At 40.4% G+C, this 22,044-nt stretch overlaps 2 protein-coding genes across 4 annotated transcripts in view; one reads left to right on the top strand and one right to left on the bottom strand.

The window, feature by feature from the left end:
- The first annotated feature begins 873 nt into the window (after nucleotides 1–873).
- Nucleotides 874–3,757, top strand: LOC114604353 (claudin-22-like). Its single transcript, XM_028744407.2, has one exon. It carries the CDS (start codon nucleotides 928–930, stop codon nucleotides 1,594–1,596), a length of 669 nt encoding a protein of 222 aa, XP_028600240.1. The 5' UTR covers nucleotides 874–927; the 3' UTR covers nucleotides 1,597–3,757.
- A 459-nt stretch (nucleotides 3,758–4,216) lies between these two features.
- The window catches only part of WWC2 (WW and C2 domain containing 2), a 113,521-nt gene continuing 95,693 nt past the window's right edge, over nucleotides 4,217–22,044 (bottom strand). For all 3 annotated transcript variants that reach the window (XM_028744406.2, XM_077934218.1, XM_077934217.1), the window contains exons 17-23: nucleotides 21,422–21,582; nucleotides 19,896–20,094; nucleotides 17,443–17,604; nucleotides 12,809–12,901; nucleotides 11,263–11,505; nucleotides 9,173–9,300; nucleotides 4,217–7,351 (exon numbers count right to left, since the gene is read on the bottom strand). In XM_028744406.2, coding sequence (XP_028600239.2) covers nucleotides 7,285–7,351; nucleotides 9,173–9,300; nucleotides 11,263–11,505; nucleotides 12,809–12,901; nucleotides 17,443–17,604; nucleotides 19,896–20,094; nucleotides 21,422–21,582 — 1,053 coding nt within the window. In that variant the 3' untranslated portion in view covers nucleotides 4,217–7,284. The remainder of the gene's footprint in view (nucleotides 7,352–9,172; nucleotides 9,301–11,262; nucleotides 11,506–12,808; nucleotides 12,902–17,442; nucleotides 17,605–19,895; nucleotides 20,095–21,421; nucleotides 21,583–22,044) is intronic.

Below are 22,044 nucleotides of genomic sequence, written 5' to 3'. Positions count from 1 at the left end.
TATTGTATGGCTTTATGTTTTATTGCTGTAAAGGTCTTTGATATATATTTTTTTATGATACAGCATTATATAAATATTTTTAGAAATAAAATTTATATATGGGATAAGCAAGGTATGCTCTACTGCTAAACAAAATAAGATAACCAAAATTGACTTTTTAAAACAAACGAGGAATGTTCCGTCATTGACAATGGATCCTTCAGGAATGTAGCTACAATGATCCTGTAGCCTACTTTATGTATCACTGCTTCTTCACTGTGCTCTAAAAGGGTCAGATATATAACAAAGCCTATTTAAATTTAATTTTATATAAAGCACATGAAAAAGATCTTTTGCAATCTTCTCTGTGGTGGTGAAAGAAAAGAAGAATGAAGGAAAGCCTTTGGGTGTATATATACATATATTGAGGAAGTCTAATAATACAGATTATAGGAAAACAGTATACCTTTCTTTACAAGGCCTTGATTTGCAACCCTGAAATCTCAGATTTAGCCATTACAATGAAGTCCTGTTGCAGACAGAGCTGGTTTTTTATCACCACTTAAAATCTAATTAATCCGTATTGAAGCACAAAGATTTCTGTTGTTTTTTTGAGGTTAGGGGTCATAGAGCGTTCTTTGTTCATCCTCAGACTTGTAATCACCAGGCATTGGGATATAATTTTACCAAGCAAATTGGAAGGTAACAGATCAAATCCTTATCACAAAACCTAACTCATGGTTAAGCAGAGTCCTTCGTCCTTTACAAGAAACATTATATTCAGGAAGAACAAAAACACATTTCAGAGCTTGGAAAGGGTTAATATGCAAAAGTTTATATTCAGGGCATGAAAGAGCTAAAGATCATCAGAGCTGCAGCCGCCATATAAAGTAGCAAGTCTTATAGAGTTGGCCAAGATTTTCCGGCCGTGCGTTTTCTGCCTTTAGAATGGCTTTAGTGTACCGAACCATGATGCAGTTAGCTGGGATTTTATTTTGTTTGTTGGGATGGGTGTTATCCTGCCTCACTACCTATTTACCTCAGTGGAAAAATCTCAACTTGGAATTGAATGAATTGGAGATCTGGACAATGGGACTCTGGCAAGCCTGTGTAGTTCAAGAAGAAGGGGGAATGCAGTGCAAGGAATTCGATTCTTTTTTGGCTTTACCTCCAGAGCTCAAAATTTCTAGGATTCTGATGTTTGTATCTAATGGATTAGGACTTTCAGGCCTCTTGCTGTCAGGTTTCGGACTGGACTGCTTGAAGATTGGTGAACAACAACTGGACCTAAAGAGGAGGTTACTGCTGTTGGGAGGAATACTCTTCTGGATATCAGGAGTCACAGCCATTGTCCCAGTCTCCTGGGTTGCTCACACCACTGTGCAGGAATTCTGGGATGAGAATATTCCAGACATCGTTCCCAGGTGGGACTTTGGGGAAGCACTGTTTGTAGGCTGGTTTGCTGGATTCTGTCTCATCTTAGGAGGCTCAATGCTAAATTGCACTGTCTGTTCTGCTGATGCCCAGTCATCCTCGGTCCATTATACAGTGGCAGAAGAGCAAGATAACTGTCAGTACCTGGAAAGTAACAACAGACCCAAAAGCCTAAGAGTTTGAGAGAGACAGAAAGGAGGATTCTTCTTTCATTTTCAGACACTTAAAACACACGAGCCAGAACCTTGTTCCAATTAAGATTCAAAGGACTCTTTGTTCCTTAGCAGATTCATTACACTTGGGTGTCTAAATTTTCTTCCTGCGCTTTTTCTTTCAAGAGCTGTGTTTTACCCTCCTCATTACAAAACTGAGAATGTTGACTTCACCAACAGGATGAGATTAAAATGACTGTGTAAAAAATCACCACTGTGTAGATTTTATCTGATTCGTTTAAAATGTAAAAAACAAAAAGCATCCCAAGTTCAAGTTAAGACAGAAAAAAATGTAATATGATACCTCTTATTATGCAGCTTCATACTACTAAAGCTAGTAATTTATTTCTATGGCCCACTGAATTTCTTCAAGTCAAAAAGTACAAGGAACTAACCTGCCTGTAGGTTTCTGCTGCAAGAAACAAACCTAATTCATGCAAAAAGACTTTTAATATGAGTTACAAATTGCCCTGCAACACTGGCAAAATGTTTAAATGATTTCAGTGATAGCATCTATGGAATAACGAGTGACTCATCTTAACACATGGGAAATGCAAAGTCCCCCTCACTCCCTAATCTGAATGCTCTAGTGTCTACCTATTTTTATATATCTATATATGTAAGTTAGTAGCAAACAGAAAACAACCTGTGAGATAATGTGTTAAATGTTGCTCTTGTAAATAATCAATGCTGTTCTTCTCTATGTAAATAGTTGAGTTTTAAGCATGCATAATCACAATATGTTTCCTAAAATCTGATAAATTCTACATTTATTTTACTACATGAGGGCAGTGTCATCTTTAGTTTACAGCTTGAAGGAACGGGATTGCTTCATTCGTGTCCCATGCAATCTAAATTAACTTTTATTAAGTAGTTTTGTATTACGTTGTTTAATTTATTAACGCCACCAGACACTGAAAAGCTATTCTAGAAAGGGATTGACTATTGTTATTTGAATAGAAACCCAAAAACAACAACCATAGTTCGTTATTCAGTTTCAGTGGAGAATGGGCTTTCTTTCTTTGAAACAATGGCTTGGCACTGTTTCTTTATGTGCAAAGTATTTCTGTGTCAGCAAATATGAAATATGGTTTCATGTTCTTTAGCTAACCAAGTAGAATTTCAGTGTGAGAATATGAACATCTGTTTATAGCCAGTATTAACATAACTTCCAAAAGATGTAACTGCAGCAAGTTCAGAAATTAACGCCACAGCTTTTACAACTCCGACTATGCAATTTATGAAAACTTTACAGTATTTAATAGGAAATGATAGCTAGGGTGTTTAATAACTTGCAAGGCTGGAATAGCTTTGGGTTTTATATGATTTGAAGCAAGGTGCCAACAGTACCATGTGAATATTCCAAGAAGGAACTATGTAAGAAGAATTATGTAAAAAATGTTAATATTTTTCCTTTAGCTTTGCCTGAAGAAGTCAAAATTTAGAGAATTTTAGCATCTGTGATGAATGGATAATTGCTTGAAGAAAGGACACCAGAGGGACAAAAAAACAACAACACAAGTGCCATTGTGACTGATTCCAAGGTTTGTCTTGTTCCAATTTACTTAGTATACCCATATTGCAGAAATTTGGTAGGACACTTATTCAAAAGATTGCCACCAGATGGGTATAGTGTTTATTTGTTACTTTAGTAGATTCCTGTTTCTCTGCCCATCTTTCATCAGAGATTCATTCATCATAATTCTGCAATCCATTAGGTCATGGCAGAAATTCAAGATATCATCAGAACATTGAAATCGACAATACAGTCATGGGTAAACTAATATCTTAAGGATGACTGAGGGATGTTGATAAACAAGTACTTTAGAAAAGCATGCTTCCTTAAACTTTTTCTTTTAAAAGGAAAAAGCTTCTGCCTGATAGAAAATGTTCAGATTTTGAGTGAAAATTCCCCAAACTTAAGCAATTCTATGTTTGTTTATTGGGGTATCTATGTTTCCATGTTAATTCGATTTGCAAAACTAGCTGCCTATCACATAACTTGAGATATTGCATAACGTCAAATTATCTGTCACATAATGAATTCCTGTTTCTGCTGGAATAGTGGTAAAACTGTCAGGAGTTTAAGATGAAAAACTAAACAGTTCCTATTTGCCCAATCTATTCCTAAAAGTTACCAGCATTCAGAAGAACAGTAAAAAAATGATATTGACTGAAAAGAATTTTCCATTCTGCAAAATGGTACTGATTTCTTTGGCCCCCATAAAAAGAAGAAACTTTGTTCAATTATATCCTACGAAAAAGGACATGACTCTGGATTTTAGAGTCATGTCACTGTCTTGATATAACATCCCATTTTTCAGTTGTGGCTGTCAGAACAGAATCATGCAGACATTGTCACATATTACTGCCAGCCCATGCATTTTACATGGGGGTATGCTGATAAGTATCAAAATACAATTCAAACTGTTATTGATAATATTGATCACTTTACCACCAATATTACATGGTCCAAGTCTTATAAAAACACCAAGGAGTCTTTTGTATGCAAAAATCAAAACTTCTGGGCTGTTTTTGTAAACCCCCCCCAAAAAAAACACACACAAAAGAACACAAATGAGCACAAAAGCTTTGTTAAAAAACTGTATTTTTTTCCAAATCACTGAAACACATGGAAAGTGCAGAGATGAAAGTTAATCTAGGTGATGTACATATGCACGTTTACAGACAACATTAGCACAGAAAGACATTCGTGATATAACCTGATTAAATATTTAGTTCAGTCCTGAGCATTTTTTTACTTAAATGTAACAAGAAGGCAAAAAGTTGAAATTTGATTTTCATTCTATAAATGATTTGCTATATACTTTGTTCAGTTGGCTAAAAAAATAATATTGCCTTGTACCTGTAATACTTAAAATTTGATATATAGAACTGTACTAACATACTGATAATGGGAACATGAGGATTATTATGTTTCTTATATCCTATGAAGGGTAAATCTTACAATAAAAGCAGTATCTGTATAACATGAAATGTGGCTGGTATTTTTTTTTATCAGTGTCTCACCAATGTTATTTCATTACTGTATATAAACTGAGTTCAAAACACAAACCAACAAACTCAGAACAGTTCAAAATTTATTCCTAAAAATGAGTTGATATTACTGTAGTCTGACGAAGTCAGAAGATATATTATTGCAGTGACAATTGCTCTCATTTTATAAATGAGCAAATTTTGCAGAACTACCAACAATATTATTTCTGCCAATATTCATGATTTATCAGAGAATCCTTTTTGGTTCCCTCTGAAATTCTCTCTCTCTGTGTGTATGTATGAACAGCTTCTCCACTAAGAAACCAGAAAGCTGTATACATTTCTCACAGTAGCTTTTTTTTTTTAACCCGTAAATTTTAAATGGCCAGAACTGAACTATATTAAGCAGTACATAAATAAGACTGAAAATAAATAAATCACAAGATACAGCTCTATACATCATTTCTACAAACATTTATATTGTCAAACTGAGAAGCTGAAACAGTCAAACTTCATTTCTATATTAAACAATTTGAAACTTTAGCTTTTAGAGATTGACCTCATCAGAATACATGGCGTGTATGTGTTTAGATTAGGCCTAAAAAGAGAGGTAAAGAAAAAGGGGCACAGTTAGTTTACTGACTACCTCCAGGTTTGAAGTAATATTTTAAGAATCTGAATAATTACACAGACTTCTGCATAATAAGAGAACACTTGGGGAGATTTACAAAAATAAATTAAGGCACAAGTTTTTTCCCCCCATCAGGATTTCCAAAGATGGCAACAAACATATTTTAGTTATGTTCCCCTAATCTTTCAATGAGACAATTACATTCTGGAAAAAATAAAATATGACATAATTTATAATAATGTTGCAAAATGGTCAGTGTTCTAATAGTCTAGCCCTTTTGTTTCCTTGCTTGATTTCATATATAGGGTGTGCACTTATGATTCATGTACATAACCAGCCATTTATTTGTGCTCATCAAAATGCTTCCAAACAGTTCAGCCAACTTGCAAAATGGTGTCTGAAAGCCCATCTTTTGTAAGCAATAGTTATGAGGCTTACAGTTTGATCCTATAAATGCCTACACGAAAGTCCTATTGAGTTCCGTGGAGTTTGCACTCTACTAAGTGTGCATAGGATTTCAGGCCTGATTCAGCAAAAGTAGCTCACTGCTGCTTGTTCTCTCAAGTGCTCTCCTCTGGGCTGCTCATCACAGCAGCCGCCAAGCTGAAGGTAGACAGAGCTTTGCCAAGCCCCACTGTGACGACCTCAGACTTGATCAGCAATGTGCTTCCCGGTGACATTCAGAGCCCATCACTGGTAGTGCTAATATACACATGACACATCTGCAGATATATGCCTCTTTTAAAAGTAACCAGATTGTTACCAGTTTGAATTCTGACAAGCACATTCATATCGTCTTTTACCTTTTATCAATACAAATTCCTGTTTAAACAAGTTAAGGTTCCAATTCCATAGATACCTTGATCATGCTTATTGTGCCATAATTAAACACATCATTTTAAGTGCTTCATATCATGAGTTTTCTTAGAAGAAACACACACACACACACACACACACACACACACACACACACGGTACTTAAGAGCAATGAATTTCCTAAGAACCACTCCTTTGAAAATTGCATGGGTCTGTTTGGGCTTTATCAACTTGACTTTTCCTACAGGCTACTGGCTGTAATACTAAACAAACTATTTTATATTCAAGGGTTAGTTTTATATTTCAATTTATCTTCTTTCAGCTCAGGTTTAAATACTTTGTGCGTGAACCTGAGTCCCATTTCAGAAAACAGCTGCCCTTTGGGTAGTTTCAGTTTATAGACACATTTCAGGGTTACAGACTTGCCCCATATTACTTCTCCCAGGTTATAGATGCAGAAAACATTAGGAAAAACCCAAATATAGCCCAAACTCCAGTACATTCACAAAATAATACTCCTGCAACTCAGTATCCCATGTGGCTTCCTTCATACCAAGACAGAAAGGAAAAGAACTGGGTTCAACATTGAAAGTTCCAAGGTGGGTGACACAAATATAAACAGCACCTGTTTGCATGAGGCAGTCTTGCTGTTTTGGAAGAGGGCTCGTGTTTGCTGCTAGCTACAAAAAAAAATCACACTTTGTACAAAAATATTGCATGGCCTAACAGCCATCTTCACAGTCTGCTCTTGTGAAAAAAACAGTGAAACGAAACCGCCTGTTGAACACAATATTTCTCAACACAGTGCAGTTCAACAGGGTATACACACTTGGTACAGCCTTTGTTCCTTGATCCATCTTTACAAAAAAGTAGTGTATCTGTAATACATACAAACTGTACAAAATTAGCATCATGTACCAGAAATATTCTACTTTGGTTTTCTGGTGTGGAAGATTTAGGCAGGGGAAGAGAGAGGAGGCTTTCTCTTGCCTTTATATAGATATATATTTATATGTATATGCATATATAAAATCTACCAGCACATAATATATACCACCACATAATGTACTGTATTTTTTTTTTTTTACAAACAGTATCTAGGCTTGGATGTAAAACAGTAGGCTTTTTTAATCATGGGACTATACTACAAAAAACTGTCATCTTAAAATAAAAAAGATGAACGAGTAGAAAAACAGGTTGTGGAGAGAAGCATAGTTAGACATCATCAGCTGGCAGAGATGGTATGCTGATCTTTGCTCTTGTGAAGTATGCAATCTTCTCCCTTAAAAAAAGAAGGAAGAGGAAATACATTTCAAGTGGTTAGAAAAAAGAAAATCACTCCAACATGCAAAGTAAAAGCAATGTAAGAACTGAGTAACAATTTTCCACCCATCCAAGCAAATCTCTGTATAATTCAATCCTTTGGAATAAACTGATTACAGTGGTACCTCGGGTTAAGTATTTAATTCGTTCCGGAGGTCCGTTGTTAACCTGAAACTGTTCTTAACCTGAAGAACCACTTTAGCTAATGGGGCCTCCTGTTGCTGCCACGCCGTCGGAGCACGATTTCTGTTCTCATCCTGAAGCAAAGTTCTTAACCTGAAGCACTATTTCTGGGTTAGCGGAGTCTGTAACCTGAAGCGTTTGTAACCTGAAGCGTATGTAACCCGAGGTACCATTGTATTTTAAAGTTACTGCGACTTTTTATATTGGATCAGATTGTTATTATTAATGTTTGATGTTTTATTATGTTTTTGTATGTGATGGAAGCTGCCCAGAATGGCTGGGGCAACCCAGTCAGATTGGGGGGGGGGGGGCGGTATAATTTTTTTTTAAAAAAATTATTAATTAAACTGTACTACTGGAGCAGGGCTCAAATTACAGAGGCCTCAGCCCTCCCTCAACCTTTTGCACTGGCCTCCTTAGCTACTGTTCACCTGGGTGAATCTTTGACTTCCCTCCCTCTATCATGGTATTCTGTTCGTCTGGGGCTACATGCCTTACTAAGGAAGGTAGTCTGGTATCTAACTTTGCATTGCTGTATTTATTCAGGCTGTCAATCCACTTAGGTTTTGTTCTCAGGACAAATCTCTCTTTAGCCAACTGAATGTCTGTGTCTGCCTGCCTGTCGTTCCCCATGCATTTGGTATGCATGTTGACCACCTGAGTCTCCTGCCACAAACCAATAATTCTATCTGCTGGAGATCAGTGCGCACTTATCCCTCTTGCTCTTCTGGCTTCAGGGATAGCCACGCAAACCTTTTGAGCGCAGCCAGAGTGCTCCTCCCGCTTCGCTCAAGAGGCTTTGCTTGCTTTCTTGTTTTCCTCCTCTAAAAGCTAGGTGCGTCTTATAGTAGGGTGCATCTTATAGAGCGAAAAATACGGTACATGAGCTGAGGGAACTTTACAGCCAGTAGAAAAACAGCAAGCATGCTCTCTGGACAGAAAAACATCTGTTTTCTTGCTGGAGTTGGGGAAAATAAAATCAGTTCTACTACACCTCTACAGTAGAACCTCTACTTACATCCTGCTCCAAGTTGCGACCGTGGCAAACCCGGAAGTAAACACTGGGTTTGCCGCGATTTGTGCACGTGCAGAAGCGGCTGTTGCCGTCTGCACCTGCGCAGAAGCGGGCTGCCACCGAATGTCCCTGCGCACAACGGCGCTTCCACCAGTGACCCATTTCGCCATAAGGACGGGCCTCTGGAACAGATTGTGGTCGTGAGTAGAGGTTCCACTGTATTTGCATTCTGCCACGGGGAATCACACAGCTATGTCTATTTGGTTGGCTGTTTCCTCTGGATTATTTGAAGTCATTTGGCTCGTAAATGGATGAAACTGGGGTGAGGATTTACTGACGAAACCATTAATGCCTTTAGCTCCAGCACTCGGAGCTGCAGATTCCACTTCTTCCTGATGCTCAGAAACCACATCACAAAGCATGCCCTGAAGACATCTTATTGCATATCTGAATTGCATTTATTGAATAGTTAATCCCATGCCATCAACTAATTCTAGAAAGGTGCATATATAAGATGGGAAGGGCAACTGAGAAACTGTCACAGATTTTTCTCCAGCTCCAAGGAATCAGGGGTCTCTTTACCTGAATGACTGCACCTGTAGCGGAACCTTCTGGCTTTGTTCTCGCAACCGGCAAACATCCTTCGACGCTTTCCTCATCAATTTTTCAGCACTTAAACCCTGTTTTTTTTCCTCCTTTGATTGTTCAGCCTGGTGAGGGAACAAAATTACAGCTAACAGGTACCAAATGACAATATGACAGGATTCAAGAAGCCAGAGAGAGAGAGAGAGAGAGAGAGAGAGAGAGAGAGAGAGAGAGAGAGAGAGAGAGCACCTCACAAAATGTCTTCAACACAACATGCTCATGGGACATAGGGTGGACTCGCAAGCAGAGGAGAGGTATGCATATGCAGCTGGAAGTTGTGCATTGTTCATTTTACAAAATAAGACATATTGGCACCGCAGCTAAAATGACTTGGGGCCAATTTTTAAACAAGATGCATGAAAAGGACTCCACACTTCCTGGCATGTCCTTTAAAGGGCTTTTAATCCATGTGCTGGTGCATCTGAAGCTTATGGCCCAGAAGGCAGCTCTATTGGCATGCAAGCTCTGTGTCGCAGAGGCTGGCAGATGGATGGAAAGCTTTTTAAATGAGATGCCAAGCCACGCAAAGCCTGTTTTTGCACACCCAGTATCTCATTTAAAATCAGTCCTTAGGATGAACTAAGAAGCAGGTATGGTCTGGATTTTATAATCAGGCAATGTTCTTCAGCCAAGTGTTTTGAAAACCCTTGTGGCAATTAAGAGTGTCTAATATCTCAAACACCCCAAACCATCTTTCATTTATTTACTTCCTGTGATGTTGATTAGTTTTATTAAATGCCCCCCTGCTGTGTTAATAAAGTATTTGGTATCTTACTGCCTGTCTCAACTTTTTACTTTAGTACACTAAAAGCCCTAAAGTGCCTATTGACTTTTGCATTTTAATGGACACCGCATTTCTACAGTAAGCACAGCTTTGCCTTCTGGAGTAAATATTGCAAAACTGCAGAAGATGACCCAAGCTAGCTTTTGAAGATCTATAGAAGTACATAGACTTGAACAGTAAGAAATGAATTTTATAGACTTCAGAATAGGTTCTCATTTCTAGCTCTTCAAAAAATAATAACAATGCACTCAGTATTAAGAAAAAAAAATCAACTTCAGAACTTAGATACAGTTGTACCTTGGTTCCCGAACGCCTTGCAAGTCAAACGTTTTCGCTCCCGAACGCCGCAAACCCGCAAACAAGTGTTCAGTTTGCGAACGTTATTTGGAACCCGAACGTCCGACGCGGCTTCTGTTCGGCTGCAGGAGCTTCTTGCAGCTAATCGGAAGCCACACCTTGGTTTCTGAACATTTTGGAAGTCAAATGGACTTCCAGAATGTATTCCGTTCGACTTCCAAGATACCACTGTATTTAAAATAAGTTGAAGGGTGGGGGTGAGGGGACAAAATACCAACTGGAACATTTTTCTTATGTATGGGAGATAATAGCCCACACCTAACAGAATTAGGTATGCTTAAGCCCATTGGACTGCATCCAGTGTTCCTCTTCCATTAGCGACTTCTACTTGCAGATTTAAGGGAGAGGCACAGGGGTCTCAGGGCAATTGCTGGGAATTGCTTCCCTTCCCATTTCGTTGAGGAAGCCTTACCATCAGCTAAGCAACATCATTGGCTATATCCAGTGCTTTTTTTCTAGGGGGACATGTACCCCTAAATATTTTGTGTTGCCCCGACCATTGACGGACAGATTGACATGCCAGCTGTCTCCGCAGTAGCAGTGCAGACTGGAGCGCCGTCATTCTCCCCACCGGTGCCTGGGGAGGAGAGTCTGGGGCAGCTGCATGCTCCTCCTCCTCCTCTCGCCAGGCTAGAGCCAGCCGGCGAGCGCTCGCCCCTCCTCGCTCAAGCTGACCCGCCACCATTGTCACTGGGAGTCTTCCCATCTTCTCAGCGCCGCCTCCGCCTTGAGTCCCTCGTCCAGGGGTTGGGGGGAGGGGGGGCAGCCAAAATGAGAATACCCCTAAACATTATTATTTTTTGAAAAAAAGCCCTGGCTATATCCCATTGTACCTTCATGTGCATGCTTCTCTTTCATTCAGAGATGTGCAATTTGATGTCTCTACCTGTTTTTCAGCTTGTTTCAACAGCTTCTGGAACCTTTCATCCTCCAACACCCGTGGAGGAAGCTCTGTCTCTCCTCTCGCTTTCATCTCCTCCAGCTTCTGCTTCAGGTCACGCAGCATCTGCAGTTCGTCATTCAGGCGACTCTGCCGGGTGCGAGAAGCCTGGAGGTCCAGCTCCAAATCCAGAGAGGTGCGAACAGGGCACTCTTGCGTTGCTCTTCGCATGTTAGGCTGGCAGGCAGGCTACAGTTTTCAGGAATTCCAAAAACATAAGAATGAATTTAAAACCAGGAATGAAAACTTCTCAAGGTGATGTCAGCATACCTACATAAAGCATGCCAGGTTTATCTTTCTGTACTAGACAGCTTTTCCCCATTTAGCAGTGTTTTCAGTTTTTACTTTGCTTTAGCTTTAGATTGGTTTTCATTTTTATATTATATTGTAAGTCATTTTGAGTTTATATCTCATTAAAAACACAAAGTTCAATAAATAATATTAAACCTATGTACATACTTTGTGTACAGATTTACACACACAAAGCTGTGGTCAGACTAAATGCTACAGTTCCATTATCCTTCAGTTGTCCTGAAAATTAAGAAGATTTTCCTCGGTTAGAGAGGCTGCTGATAATACCAAGGATGCAGGTTTGGTCCTGATATGGGACAGCTGCATATTCTGGCATTGCAGGGGTTGGACTAGATGATCCTCAGGGTCCCTTCCAACTCTATGATTCCAGGCAAAGACCATTACATGTTAGGAACAAATTTCGCAACAGGGAAGGCCCTAAACTCCTTTCTCATCCACTACTGTACCTGCAGCCTCCACCTCCATCTGGGATTCCAAGACAGTATTTACCACCTTGAAGGGAAAAGCAGTAGATGCAGGGAAAGGGGCAGGTTGAGGAGGTCTGTGGAAAAGTGCCATTTCATGAGACCCCCAACAATTGCCTTGCTCAACTCTCCCCCCTCTTTTTAATTTGTACTACACCATGAAGCACATCTCTGGAATTTGTTTTTGTGGCAGCGACCATCGCCCCACCAAGTGCTCAGCAGGGAGCAGAACACTGGTGGCAAATCCAAGATGGTGACCGACTCTACTAGGCACTGAAATGCAATTGCCTGGAGTTTTACTCATAGTGGTACTAGGTGGAGGGTAAGTTGTAGGCAAAAAGTGGCTGACCCAGAAATAATTAAATAGGAATTTAGTCCCTACTCCCCCAGGCACCACCCCACAGCAAATGGTGCCCTCTTCTCAACCACTTGAAAGCTTGTTGGCAGCAGCCATGATTTTCTGACTCAGGTTGTTCTCTAGCTCAATTCACTGTTTCCCCAATCTGAGCACAACTAAAGCACAACTGGGCTAAAAAAAAAGGTCAGCGCCACAACTTCCTTTGGGCTTCATTCAAATATTAATGGGAAGCCAGGGCTTCCTGGAATGAGAATAAACCACAGCAAGCAACTTCAGTTTGTGGAAGAACCTCTTTAATCTAGCAAAGTGTTTGCAGTGAAATGGAAAAGTGAGCAGCAAATGGTCAGACAGCACATACCCTTTTAACTCTCAAGCTCCGCCGTTCGGTGGCATTTCTCACAAAAAGGGATTTTTTGGCCAAGGTTGAGCTGTCGCTATCACTTCGATTCAACTGCCAAAACAAGGAACAGACAAGAGAGTTATAACATAAAGTGATTGGGTTTGAAATGGAACAGCTCCGAGTGTTAAAATTGCCAAGAGTAACTACCGCATGTACTAATGGAGGCGCCTACACTCTCACCATTAGTCTTATTAGTAATAAATGCAGAATTGCTAAAAAGCCACAGTTTGATTATCAATAATTCATTAAACCGGAAAAGTGCCACGATTCCATTACATTAAACAATGTTTACATAGAAGCCATCACCAACTGCTCTGCTGCCCTCAAGTTTCAAAACTTGAGCGTCTAAGGCAGAAAATTGTCTGAAAGTTTCAAAGGAAACTTTGTTTGGTCACTGGATCACCAAGAAACTCTTTATATTGGTTAATGTGAGGAAGCTTCATTCACTGTGCTTTTAAGGTTCTACAGATTGCAGCAGAGCTCTAAGCAGGAAAGTGCATGATGGATTAAGAAGCTATGTATTGAAAACTGATTTTTTTTTTTAAGTTTACATAGGCGCATATAATGTTGGACTTTTCCCTCTGCACCAAACCGGGACCTTTGCTTGATCAACTACTGTTTATAGAGAACACTGGTGTAGCATTACAGTTCCAAGCTTTGGGCTCAAGCACTCCTTCCTCACGCCCTTGGGAACAGTAACTGAATGCTTCTGCTCTAATTTAGTAGCAACCGAAAGGCTGGAATTTGCTGTGTTTGGACAAAACAGCCAACTGTGGTTCCCTGCAAACAAGGAATGGGAGCTTCCAATATCCTTCTCTCCCCATGGAGGGAAAAGGGAGCATATGTAAGCCCAAGACTCAAAGCTGCTTGCATTTAATAGAACGCTAAACCATGATTTAATATTATTACAGTTGACTGCAGTGAGTATTTTCCTCAGACCTAAGACTACAACCAATTTAAAACGTAGAATTGTTTGTTTCTTCACATTTCTGTCTTATATTGAAAGATCCTTCTGAGAAGGATCCTGTCTTTGTTTCCGATGCTATTCCATGAAACACCACGTAGAATGATATCACAGTGCAAGAGCAACAAACAACTTTCTGGATGCCTTTGAACTGTAACTCCAGTTTTGTTAACTAATTGCGGATTGTCTCACTTTTAACCCCTACCCCCTTCAAATAATCTCATTGTTCTTGCTGTATATCCTCAAAGGGCTGCATTCCAAGGCAGGGTAACGCCGAGGGAATGATTTTGTATTGTATAAACAAAAATGTCATATTAAACTTTAAATGAAAAGAAACTACATGCAAGATATACATTTCAGTTCTTCTAGAAGGCATATTAAACAACATTATTTACAAGAATTATACCACAGAATTTTCAATAATTAACAAGTTCTGAGTCTTAAAATACGCTGATGTAGCTAGCATTTGAAAAATAGCTTTGTGATCTAGGTTTCTCTCTCCCCAAAGAGACATTAGTTTTCCTACTCTAGGAAGTACGCTATTAAGCGACCATGGATGATAATGCCATACATTAGTGCTTAAATGTCACTTATGCATATGGAGAGGTACAAACAGAACCAAAAGCTCAGTTTCCCATTATACAATTTGCAGAATTATTACTTTTAAAGAAAGATGGATAATAAATAGTAAAAAATATATTAAAACAACCTGCAATTATCTAATGGTAAATGGTGCGATCAGTAGCAGCCAACATAGATTTGTTAGGAATTAATCATGGTAGATGAATTGCATTTCCCAGTTTGGTAAAATAAACTCTTTTAGTAGAGACTTTTGACCTAGTTCCCAAAGTGCTAGATATATGTTCAATCTGGGTGAAACCTCTAAAGGAGGGCATAAGATTGGGACACACACACACACACACACACACACACGTGTGTAAAGGCTAATAGTCTGAATGAGATAGCTAGTGGGATTGTGTAAAGGCAACCAAGATAGATCAAGTGTTTATCAGCATATATATGTCATGTGTCCCTTTTTGGCAAGGCAATGTAGAGTTTTACAGGCCTTTTGCTACCTCTTGTTCATTCACATTGGGCCTCCAATTGGGTGTCTCAAGGGACAGCTTGAACAAAAAATTAACCACAATTCGACCATACAATGCCGCAGTACAAAGATGGCTGCCATTTTGAAATTGTTGTACCCCATGATGGAAAATTACTAGCACCTCAAATGTCGGGGTCTTGATTTATACACTACAATAGCTTTCCTCCACATCCAAAATGAAGACCCAGTTCAATTTAGGAAAGATTTAAAGAACAGCTAAAAAGATGGTATTATATGAAGTGTTAAGAACAAGGCTTTGTTTAGCATCCAGTTTTTAGATATTTAGCATTTCAGAAACAGACAGAAATTGTTCAACCCTCTGCAACTGGAAGGGAGGATAAGGAGCGATTTTCAGAGTAATGGAAGCCGAACTGAATATTCATACATTCAGTCACTGATTGTTTGCAAGTCTCTCATGTAACTCTACCGTCTCAGTTTTCACATGAGCAGTTTGTCTGAAAGCACTACTATGATAATGTGTAAACAGTTGCTTTGGAACTAAAGGAGCTCCATGGAAACTGTGTCAGTACAGCTTCTTCCAGAAAAGGTATTTCTGAAACAGCACCGTCAGAGGAAGTGCCATTTCCACATTGCATATATTAATTTCAAAATTATATGCTCCTAGATATCTCACAGAAGCAGCATGTTGCATATAAACAATTGCATTAGCAGAGGTCACCACAGGAAAAAGAGACAAGATTATCTTAGGCTTGAGGGGAGGCCAATGCAGCCACTAGGACTCTTCCCAAGCCCTTCCCCATCTCCATCGCACACAATCTTGGCTCTCCTCAAAAGCTTTTGCCTGACTGGGAAGTGTCCTTATGTTGTGATAATGCCTTTTGCTTGCCTGCCTGGACGGGCAGGTGTGTGCATGTGGGGTGGTTGTGGTGTAGAAACCTTTGCTTTTATGTGGTTGGAATGTCGCCTGCTTTGCAGAGGTAAGAACTGCATCGACTGGCCCGCTAACTTAAGGACATAGCAGCAGCCCTGCTAGACACACTGCCTCTGATACTGGAGGCAGCACATAATCATTGTGGCTAGTGCCTTTCAATGGCCTTATCCTCCACTAATTTGTCTTAAAGTCATCCATACAGGTGGCCATGAACATATATTGTGGTGCTAAATTCCTTAGCTGATCTGTGCCATGTGAAGAGTACTTCTTGTCTGCCATGAGTATTCCAACATTCAACTTGATGTGGATAGCCCCCCAATTCCAGTATTATGAGGGGAGAAAAATGTCTCCCTATCTACTTTTTCCACACCACACATAATTTTATAAACTTCAATCGAGCCCCCTCCCTGCTTACTTGCCTTTTTTCTACAATAAAAAGCCCCAGTGCTGTAGCCTTCCATCACAGGGGAGTTGCTCCAGCCCTATAATCATTTTGGTTGCCCTTATTTCCACCTTTCCCAACTCTATGATGCTGGAATGGTATTCATAGTGCGGTTGCACTATAGCTTTGTTTAATGGCATTATGATAATGGCAGTTATATTTCTAATCCCTTTCTTAATGATCCCTAGCATGGAATCCACTTTTTTCACAGCTGCTGAATAATGGGTTGAAATTTTCACTGAGTCATCTGCTACAGCCTCAATATCTTTTTCCAGATCAGTCACCACCAGTTCACACTCCAGTAGTACACATGTGAAGTGAGGTGTGTTATCCTGCATTCATTTTTTGGGCCTCCCACCACCACCAACCATTGGCACACAGACACCAGAGGACTGCCCAGGAGAGCACGCATACCTCAGACTGAAAAAGGCCCCCCACTCCTGGCATATGGAATTACAGTGCAATCCTACACACTTGGAAGCAAGCCTTACTGACTTCAGGCTGAGGCCTGTGTGCACCCTCGTATATTTAAATCACATGACTTCCCCCAAAGCATCCTGGGAGCTGTAGTTTGTTAAGGGTGCTGGAAATTGTAGCTCTGTGAGGGGTAAACTACAGTGCCAATGATTCTTTGGCAGAAGTCTTGTGCTTTAAATACCTGGGTGCAGCCTGTCTCCTAAGTAAGTGTGTACAGTGGTACCTTGGGTTAAGTACTTAATTTGTTCCAGAGGTCCGTTCTTAACCTGAAACTGTTCTTAACCTGAAGCACCACTTTAGCTAATGGGGCCTCCCACTTCTGCCGTGCCGCTGCTGCACAATTTCTGTTCTCATCCTGAAGCATAGTTCTTAACCTGAGGTACTATTTCTGGGTTAGCGGAGTCTGTAACCTGAAGCGTATGTAACCCGAGGTACCACTGTGCTGTTTATATAGCAAAGTGTGAATGTGTTCATGTCAGTGGGGTGGGGTGAGGGGGATGTCAACAGCAGCAACAAGCTCCAGGCTCGCTCATGGCAAGCAGCAAATTCTAAAGTCCACAGGCAAGAGTGACAAGCTTGCTATAGCTTAGCAGCTGAGAGATGGATGCCGGGTTGTCAGTATATGGCTCATTGCCAGTAGCGTGCTACTGCCAAAGAAGTTAAATGAGTCTTTTAGTTAATGGGACCTCGCGGAGAACACTCTTTGTCTTACCCTGCAGATGTACTGGTTCCGCTCGCCTGGAGAGAAAGTTTGTGAGCGCACTATCATGCTGTTCCTGACAAAGGGATGCTGCTGAGACTTGAGGCCGGCTCTGTCCTTGGGTCGTACAGCCACACCCTCACGTCTGTCTTCTGTGTTCGTTTCCTTATCAACCTGTTGAGGATATTGTGCATTGTTTTCAATCCTTAAAACCAAAACCTCCCCACAAAGCTTGCTTTCCCTCCCATTCTGGCACAAATTAGTTACGATAAAGACAAAGAATCCAATGCACCACTCAGCAATAATAGACAGAAAGTACTATTTCAATGTGGGACACGTGTGAATCTTACTGCACAAAGCATCACACACTCACCTGCCTGAATGTTATGTGAATCTTAATTAACAATGATTTCCCTTACGCATATTGTACTTGATATTAAAGGCTTGTGACTCAGGCTCAAACAAGGGACAAAAGGTTGACCTCAGGTTAGAAGTCTCTGATTTTACTAATGGAAACAAAAACCTTGCAGGAGAATGAAAGCTGGAGACCATTTTAAGTAAATGAAGTCATATTGTCTGTTTAAAACTAACACTCACAGCGAGGCCTACCGTTTGCTAACTGCAGGAATGCTGTTGTCCTCTCTAGAGGTGGTGAAACAAATACTGGAGAAAAAACATATTCCCTATTCTAAAACAACAACTCCTCCCTTTACTTAAATTCCAAGTCTTAGATGAACTGATGGAAGTAACCAGAACTGGCTACTGTTGTGAATTATGCTAAAATTCTCAGTGGGGTACTACAAGAACGTGGACCAATCCTTTCTGTTAAATGTGTATGTTATTTTTGCAGAATGATAAAAAATGTAGGAAACTTAGCCTCCTACCATCAGTGGTAAGGGGTATCAAACAGATTCTAGTCAATGAACATATTCTGAGACATTGCAACCAGGAGGTCTTATCAGTATCTTCTATTTCTGTTTGGTTTTTCCAAAGGAGCAGCTGTGGTGCTAAGAAGGAACTATCATCTAGTACTTGGAGATCACTTTGTTTATATGGAAAGTAAAATAATAAAAAAATAAGAGGAAGGAGAGCAGGCAGAGCCATTCATAAAAACCAGGCTGCAGTTCAAGATCAGAGCAAGAACATGCTTTATCAAAGTACAGATACTGTACTCACATGCTTCAAAAGCCATCCCTTCATGCAAAAGGAAGAGGAGTGCCTCTTTGAAGATGCTGCCTGCCACCCATAATTTTTGTAATTAAAGTAATTGTTTTTAGTGGGTCGGATCCTGAGTTGCATAAAGTGGAACTAGCGGAAGAGGCAGAGCTGATTTGGGGTGATATTCTCTCTTCCCTTCCAATCTCTCTCCCCCTCCCCTCGCAAAAACCAAAACCAAAACAAAACCCTAATCCAGAGGGGTGGAGGACCATTCAGAACTGCAGGGGAAAGGGGAATTGGTGAAAATCACTCTCCCACTCCTTCTGCCTACAGCAGAATCCACTTCACACAGTGGGAGTCTCCACTAGGTCCATTTGACCTCCATAGGAGGAGTCCTTCTGCTCACAGAAGATCAGGTCTGGATCCCACCCCATAGGTGCTGCCTCCTTAACTGGGAGACACCTTTTTAGTTGATCAAAAGTGCTTTTTCATTGTTTAATTCCACCAATTCTTTGACTAAAGCTTGCAACCTAAACACACAACACACAATTCTCCTGCACTGCTCTGAAGCGCTGAGCCCTTATTATTAAAACTTCATAACAAATGCAAAAACAAAAATATTAAACCATCCGTGTATGCAAGTATAGCTTAAACATTAAAATAGCCTATTAAATATTTAATACATTCATTATTAAACATGAATAATCTCCCAAATAAACATTAAATGTTAACTAGCAAGCTGAATGCTTTTCTTGAGGACTTAAGAATCTCTTTTCTGCTTTTCCCCTTTGCTGTATATCAAAACAAAAAAAGGATCACTTTGCCAGAGGGGACAGAACCTGTTAGAAATCAATGGAGAGTATAAACGCTGAGCTGACTTTGGCCAGGTTCGTGCATAAAAATATAACATGAAGAAGCGGTGTGCTGGTGCTCACTGCATGCAGACCCCTCCCACTCCTGGTGCACTGCCCCAAACCATGAGAACAAACCTTGGCTTTTGATTGTGCGTTGTTTGGAAGGAAACAAACCACATGACGGGGTCCAGGCACCACAATTAGCCAGACTCCAGCTTGTGCTTGTTTTCCAGTGGAGCTATGTGCTCATAAACTATGGTTTGTTTTGAATTACGGTTTAATGTTACATGCAAACCAGGCCTTCATTGATTAACATAGGGCTGAAAACAATAAACAGATTCCTTATGACAAACACTGTTGCCTTTAAACACACCACCTTGCTTGACCAAACACAGCCACAGGATGTCAGTGTCTTCTTTGTGGTGCATTAGAGAAACAATCTAAAATATTCACCAGTATGGGTGGTGCCGTTGCTTGCTCATTGTGACACGCGTGTGCATGTTTTCTGTCTTCCCTGTGCTTGGTTTCACCTTCCTCTACCAGTTTAAGGCAGAATCTGTTGTCATCTGAGTATCTGCTTCCCTCTGCCCCTTTAACATTGCCCTCTTCTTCTGTCACAATCTCACTGGATGCCTCTGCCAGCATTCCTAGCCTGTGAGAACAAAGTAACCCAAGTTTACCCTTGAAAACTGACAAGGCCCGCAAAGAGGAAAGAAAAAGAAAAAATACTGGCATGCCTGGGATCTGAACCCTGTACAAAAGATATATTATTATCGACACATTATCTCAGCCAGAAGTAGATTAGAATTTCAGTACAACGCTTTCATGATCCGACATGTGAATGCATTATATTAGTCATCCGCTCCAAGAAAAACAGAAAGGTCTGTTGCAAATCGGTTCCCTTAGAACATTCTGACAAAAGCGCAGTACGTTTGACATCCACAGATGGTTCTAATGGAGAGATGCAAGATACCTTTCTCATGATTATTAACCAGCAAATGTAGAACTAGCAAATACAGACTAATTCTTTTCACATTCTCTACAGATATCAAGATTATATTAACATGAAGGGGGGGCACTCTACCTGCATTAATTTTTTTTTACGTGAGATCTTAACACAAGGCAATTAAGCCACATTTAATAACATCTCTACTGAAAGATGAATCACCCAAACTCGACATTTATTGTGGACAATGCAAGGCTGGCTTCAAAGAAGAGATAATACCCATCTTCATTGTTTTATGTCACTAAATAGCATGAAACAAAAGGGAGGAGCTAGTGCCTTCACAACCTGCTTATAGGCTTCTTGGAGGCATCTGTCTGGGAAACAGGATGTTGGACCAAATGGACCTTTGGTCTGATCCAACAGGTCTCACAGGTTCTTACGCATGGGGAGTGGGCTGTAGTCCCTTAAGTCATTAGCTTCTATGCTATTAAGGAGAGAGAGAGAGAGAGAGAGAGAGAGAGAGAGAGAGAGAGAGCAGGCCTTTGCCTTCTGGCTGCATCGCTGTCCACCCACAAACTCATGGGGAGAGCCAATGCATGTCCACCAGGCTTCCCCTCTCATATGCAGACAGTGTGGTGCCAGGGCTGGCAGGGGAAATGGGGGTTGGGATTCCAAGGGGTGGGGTTCTCCTGGAAATCTTAATTGTGTGCAGACTCAACGGTGGAAGCGTGTGTGGTGGATATGCCATTCATAATTCCTACTGCACTTCCCACTCAAGACACAAAATACAACTTCAATTTAAAACAAACAAATAAAAACAGCTTCTCTCTTCAGCACTGGGGAAACTGGTATAGGGAAAACAGCAAGTGAAACGTGCAAGTTCTCCACCAAGGGGTCTAAAAGGGTAAGAAGTTAATTTTACATGCACGAGGAGCAGATGGTGAGCAGAAGTTTCTTTCAGCGATCAGCCTTGTTTTTGATGTTGCTTTATAAATAACAACATTATTTTTATTTTTTAAAAAAATCAACCTACCAGTCTTCTTCAACATGTTGTGGCTCCTGTACACCCTTCTCTTCTTCTTCCTCCTCCTCCTCCTCTTCTTCCTCCTCATCTTCATCTTCCTCCTCTGCCAACTCTTGTTCTACTGCCTGCAGCTCTGCTGACGTCCTTTCCAGTAATGCTGACACAGCATCCTAACAGAGACATTGGAAGCAGATCTACATTAGAAGACATACTGAGCGATGTTACTTATAAAACCTGCCCTATTAATAGTTGTGAACAGACAATGCCTTTGTCAATTACACTGGCACTGCCAATTACACTCTACCGGAATCCACTTTTCAGAAAAGGTGTTGATGAAATGTACTGATCATAAAAACATCTGCAGGAACACATGAACATAAGCAGGGCAACATCATGAGAAACTCAGGGCTGAGCATATTTCGTTGCTCACGTGACACCATGTTTTCACGTGACTTCAGAATTCATGCATCCCTTGTGAAAATTATACCCCCTACCAAAATGTACTGTCTCAGAAAGGATATAGTAAAGGAAATATATTGTGGTTCTTTGGTTCAAAATTACGTATTAACTGTATGCTGCAAAAAACTAGCTGCCATTTATGCATAGTTGGCAAAAGCAAACTTTACAGAAGT

The sequence above is a fragment of the Podarcis muralis genome, chromosome 9 (assembly GCF_964188315.1).
Source record: "Podarcis muralis chromosome 9, rPodMur119.hap1.1, whole genome shotgun sequence".
NCBI lineage: Eukaryota > Metazoa > Chordata > Lepidosauria > Squamata > Lacertidae > Podarcis > Podarcis muralis.
The sequence above is the reverse complement of the archived record's forward strand: the minus strand, read 5'-3'. Positions and strand labels throughout refer to the sequence as shown.

Coding starts and splice junctions, on each gene's coding strand:
- LOC114604353 (XM_028744407.2), top strand. CDS start 928: ATGGCTTTAGTGTACCGAACCATGATGCAGTTAGCTGGGATTTTATTT.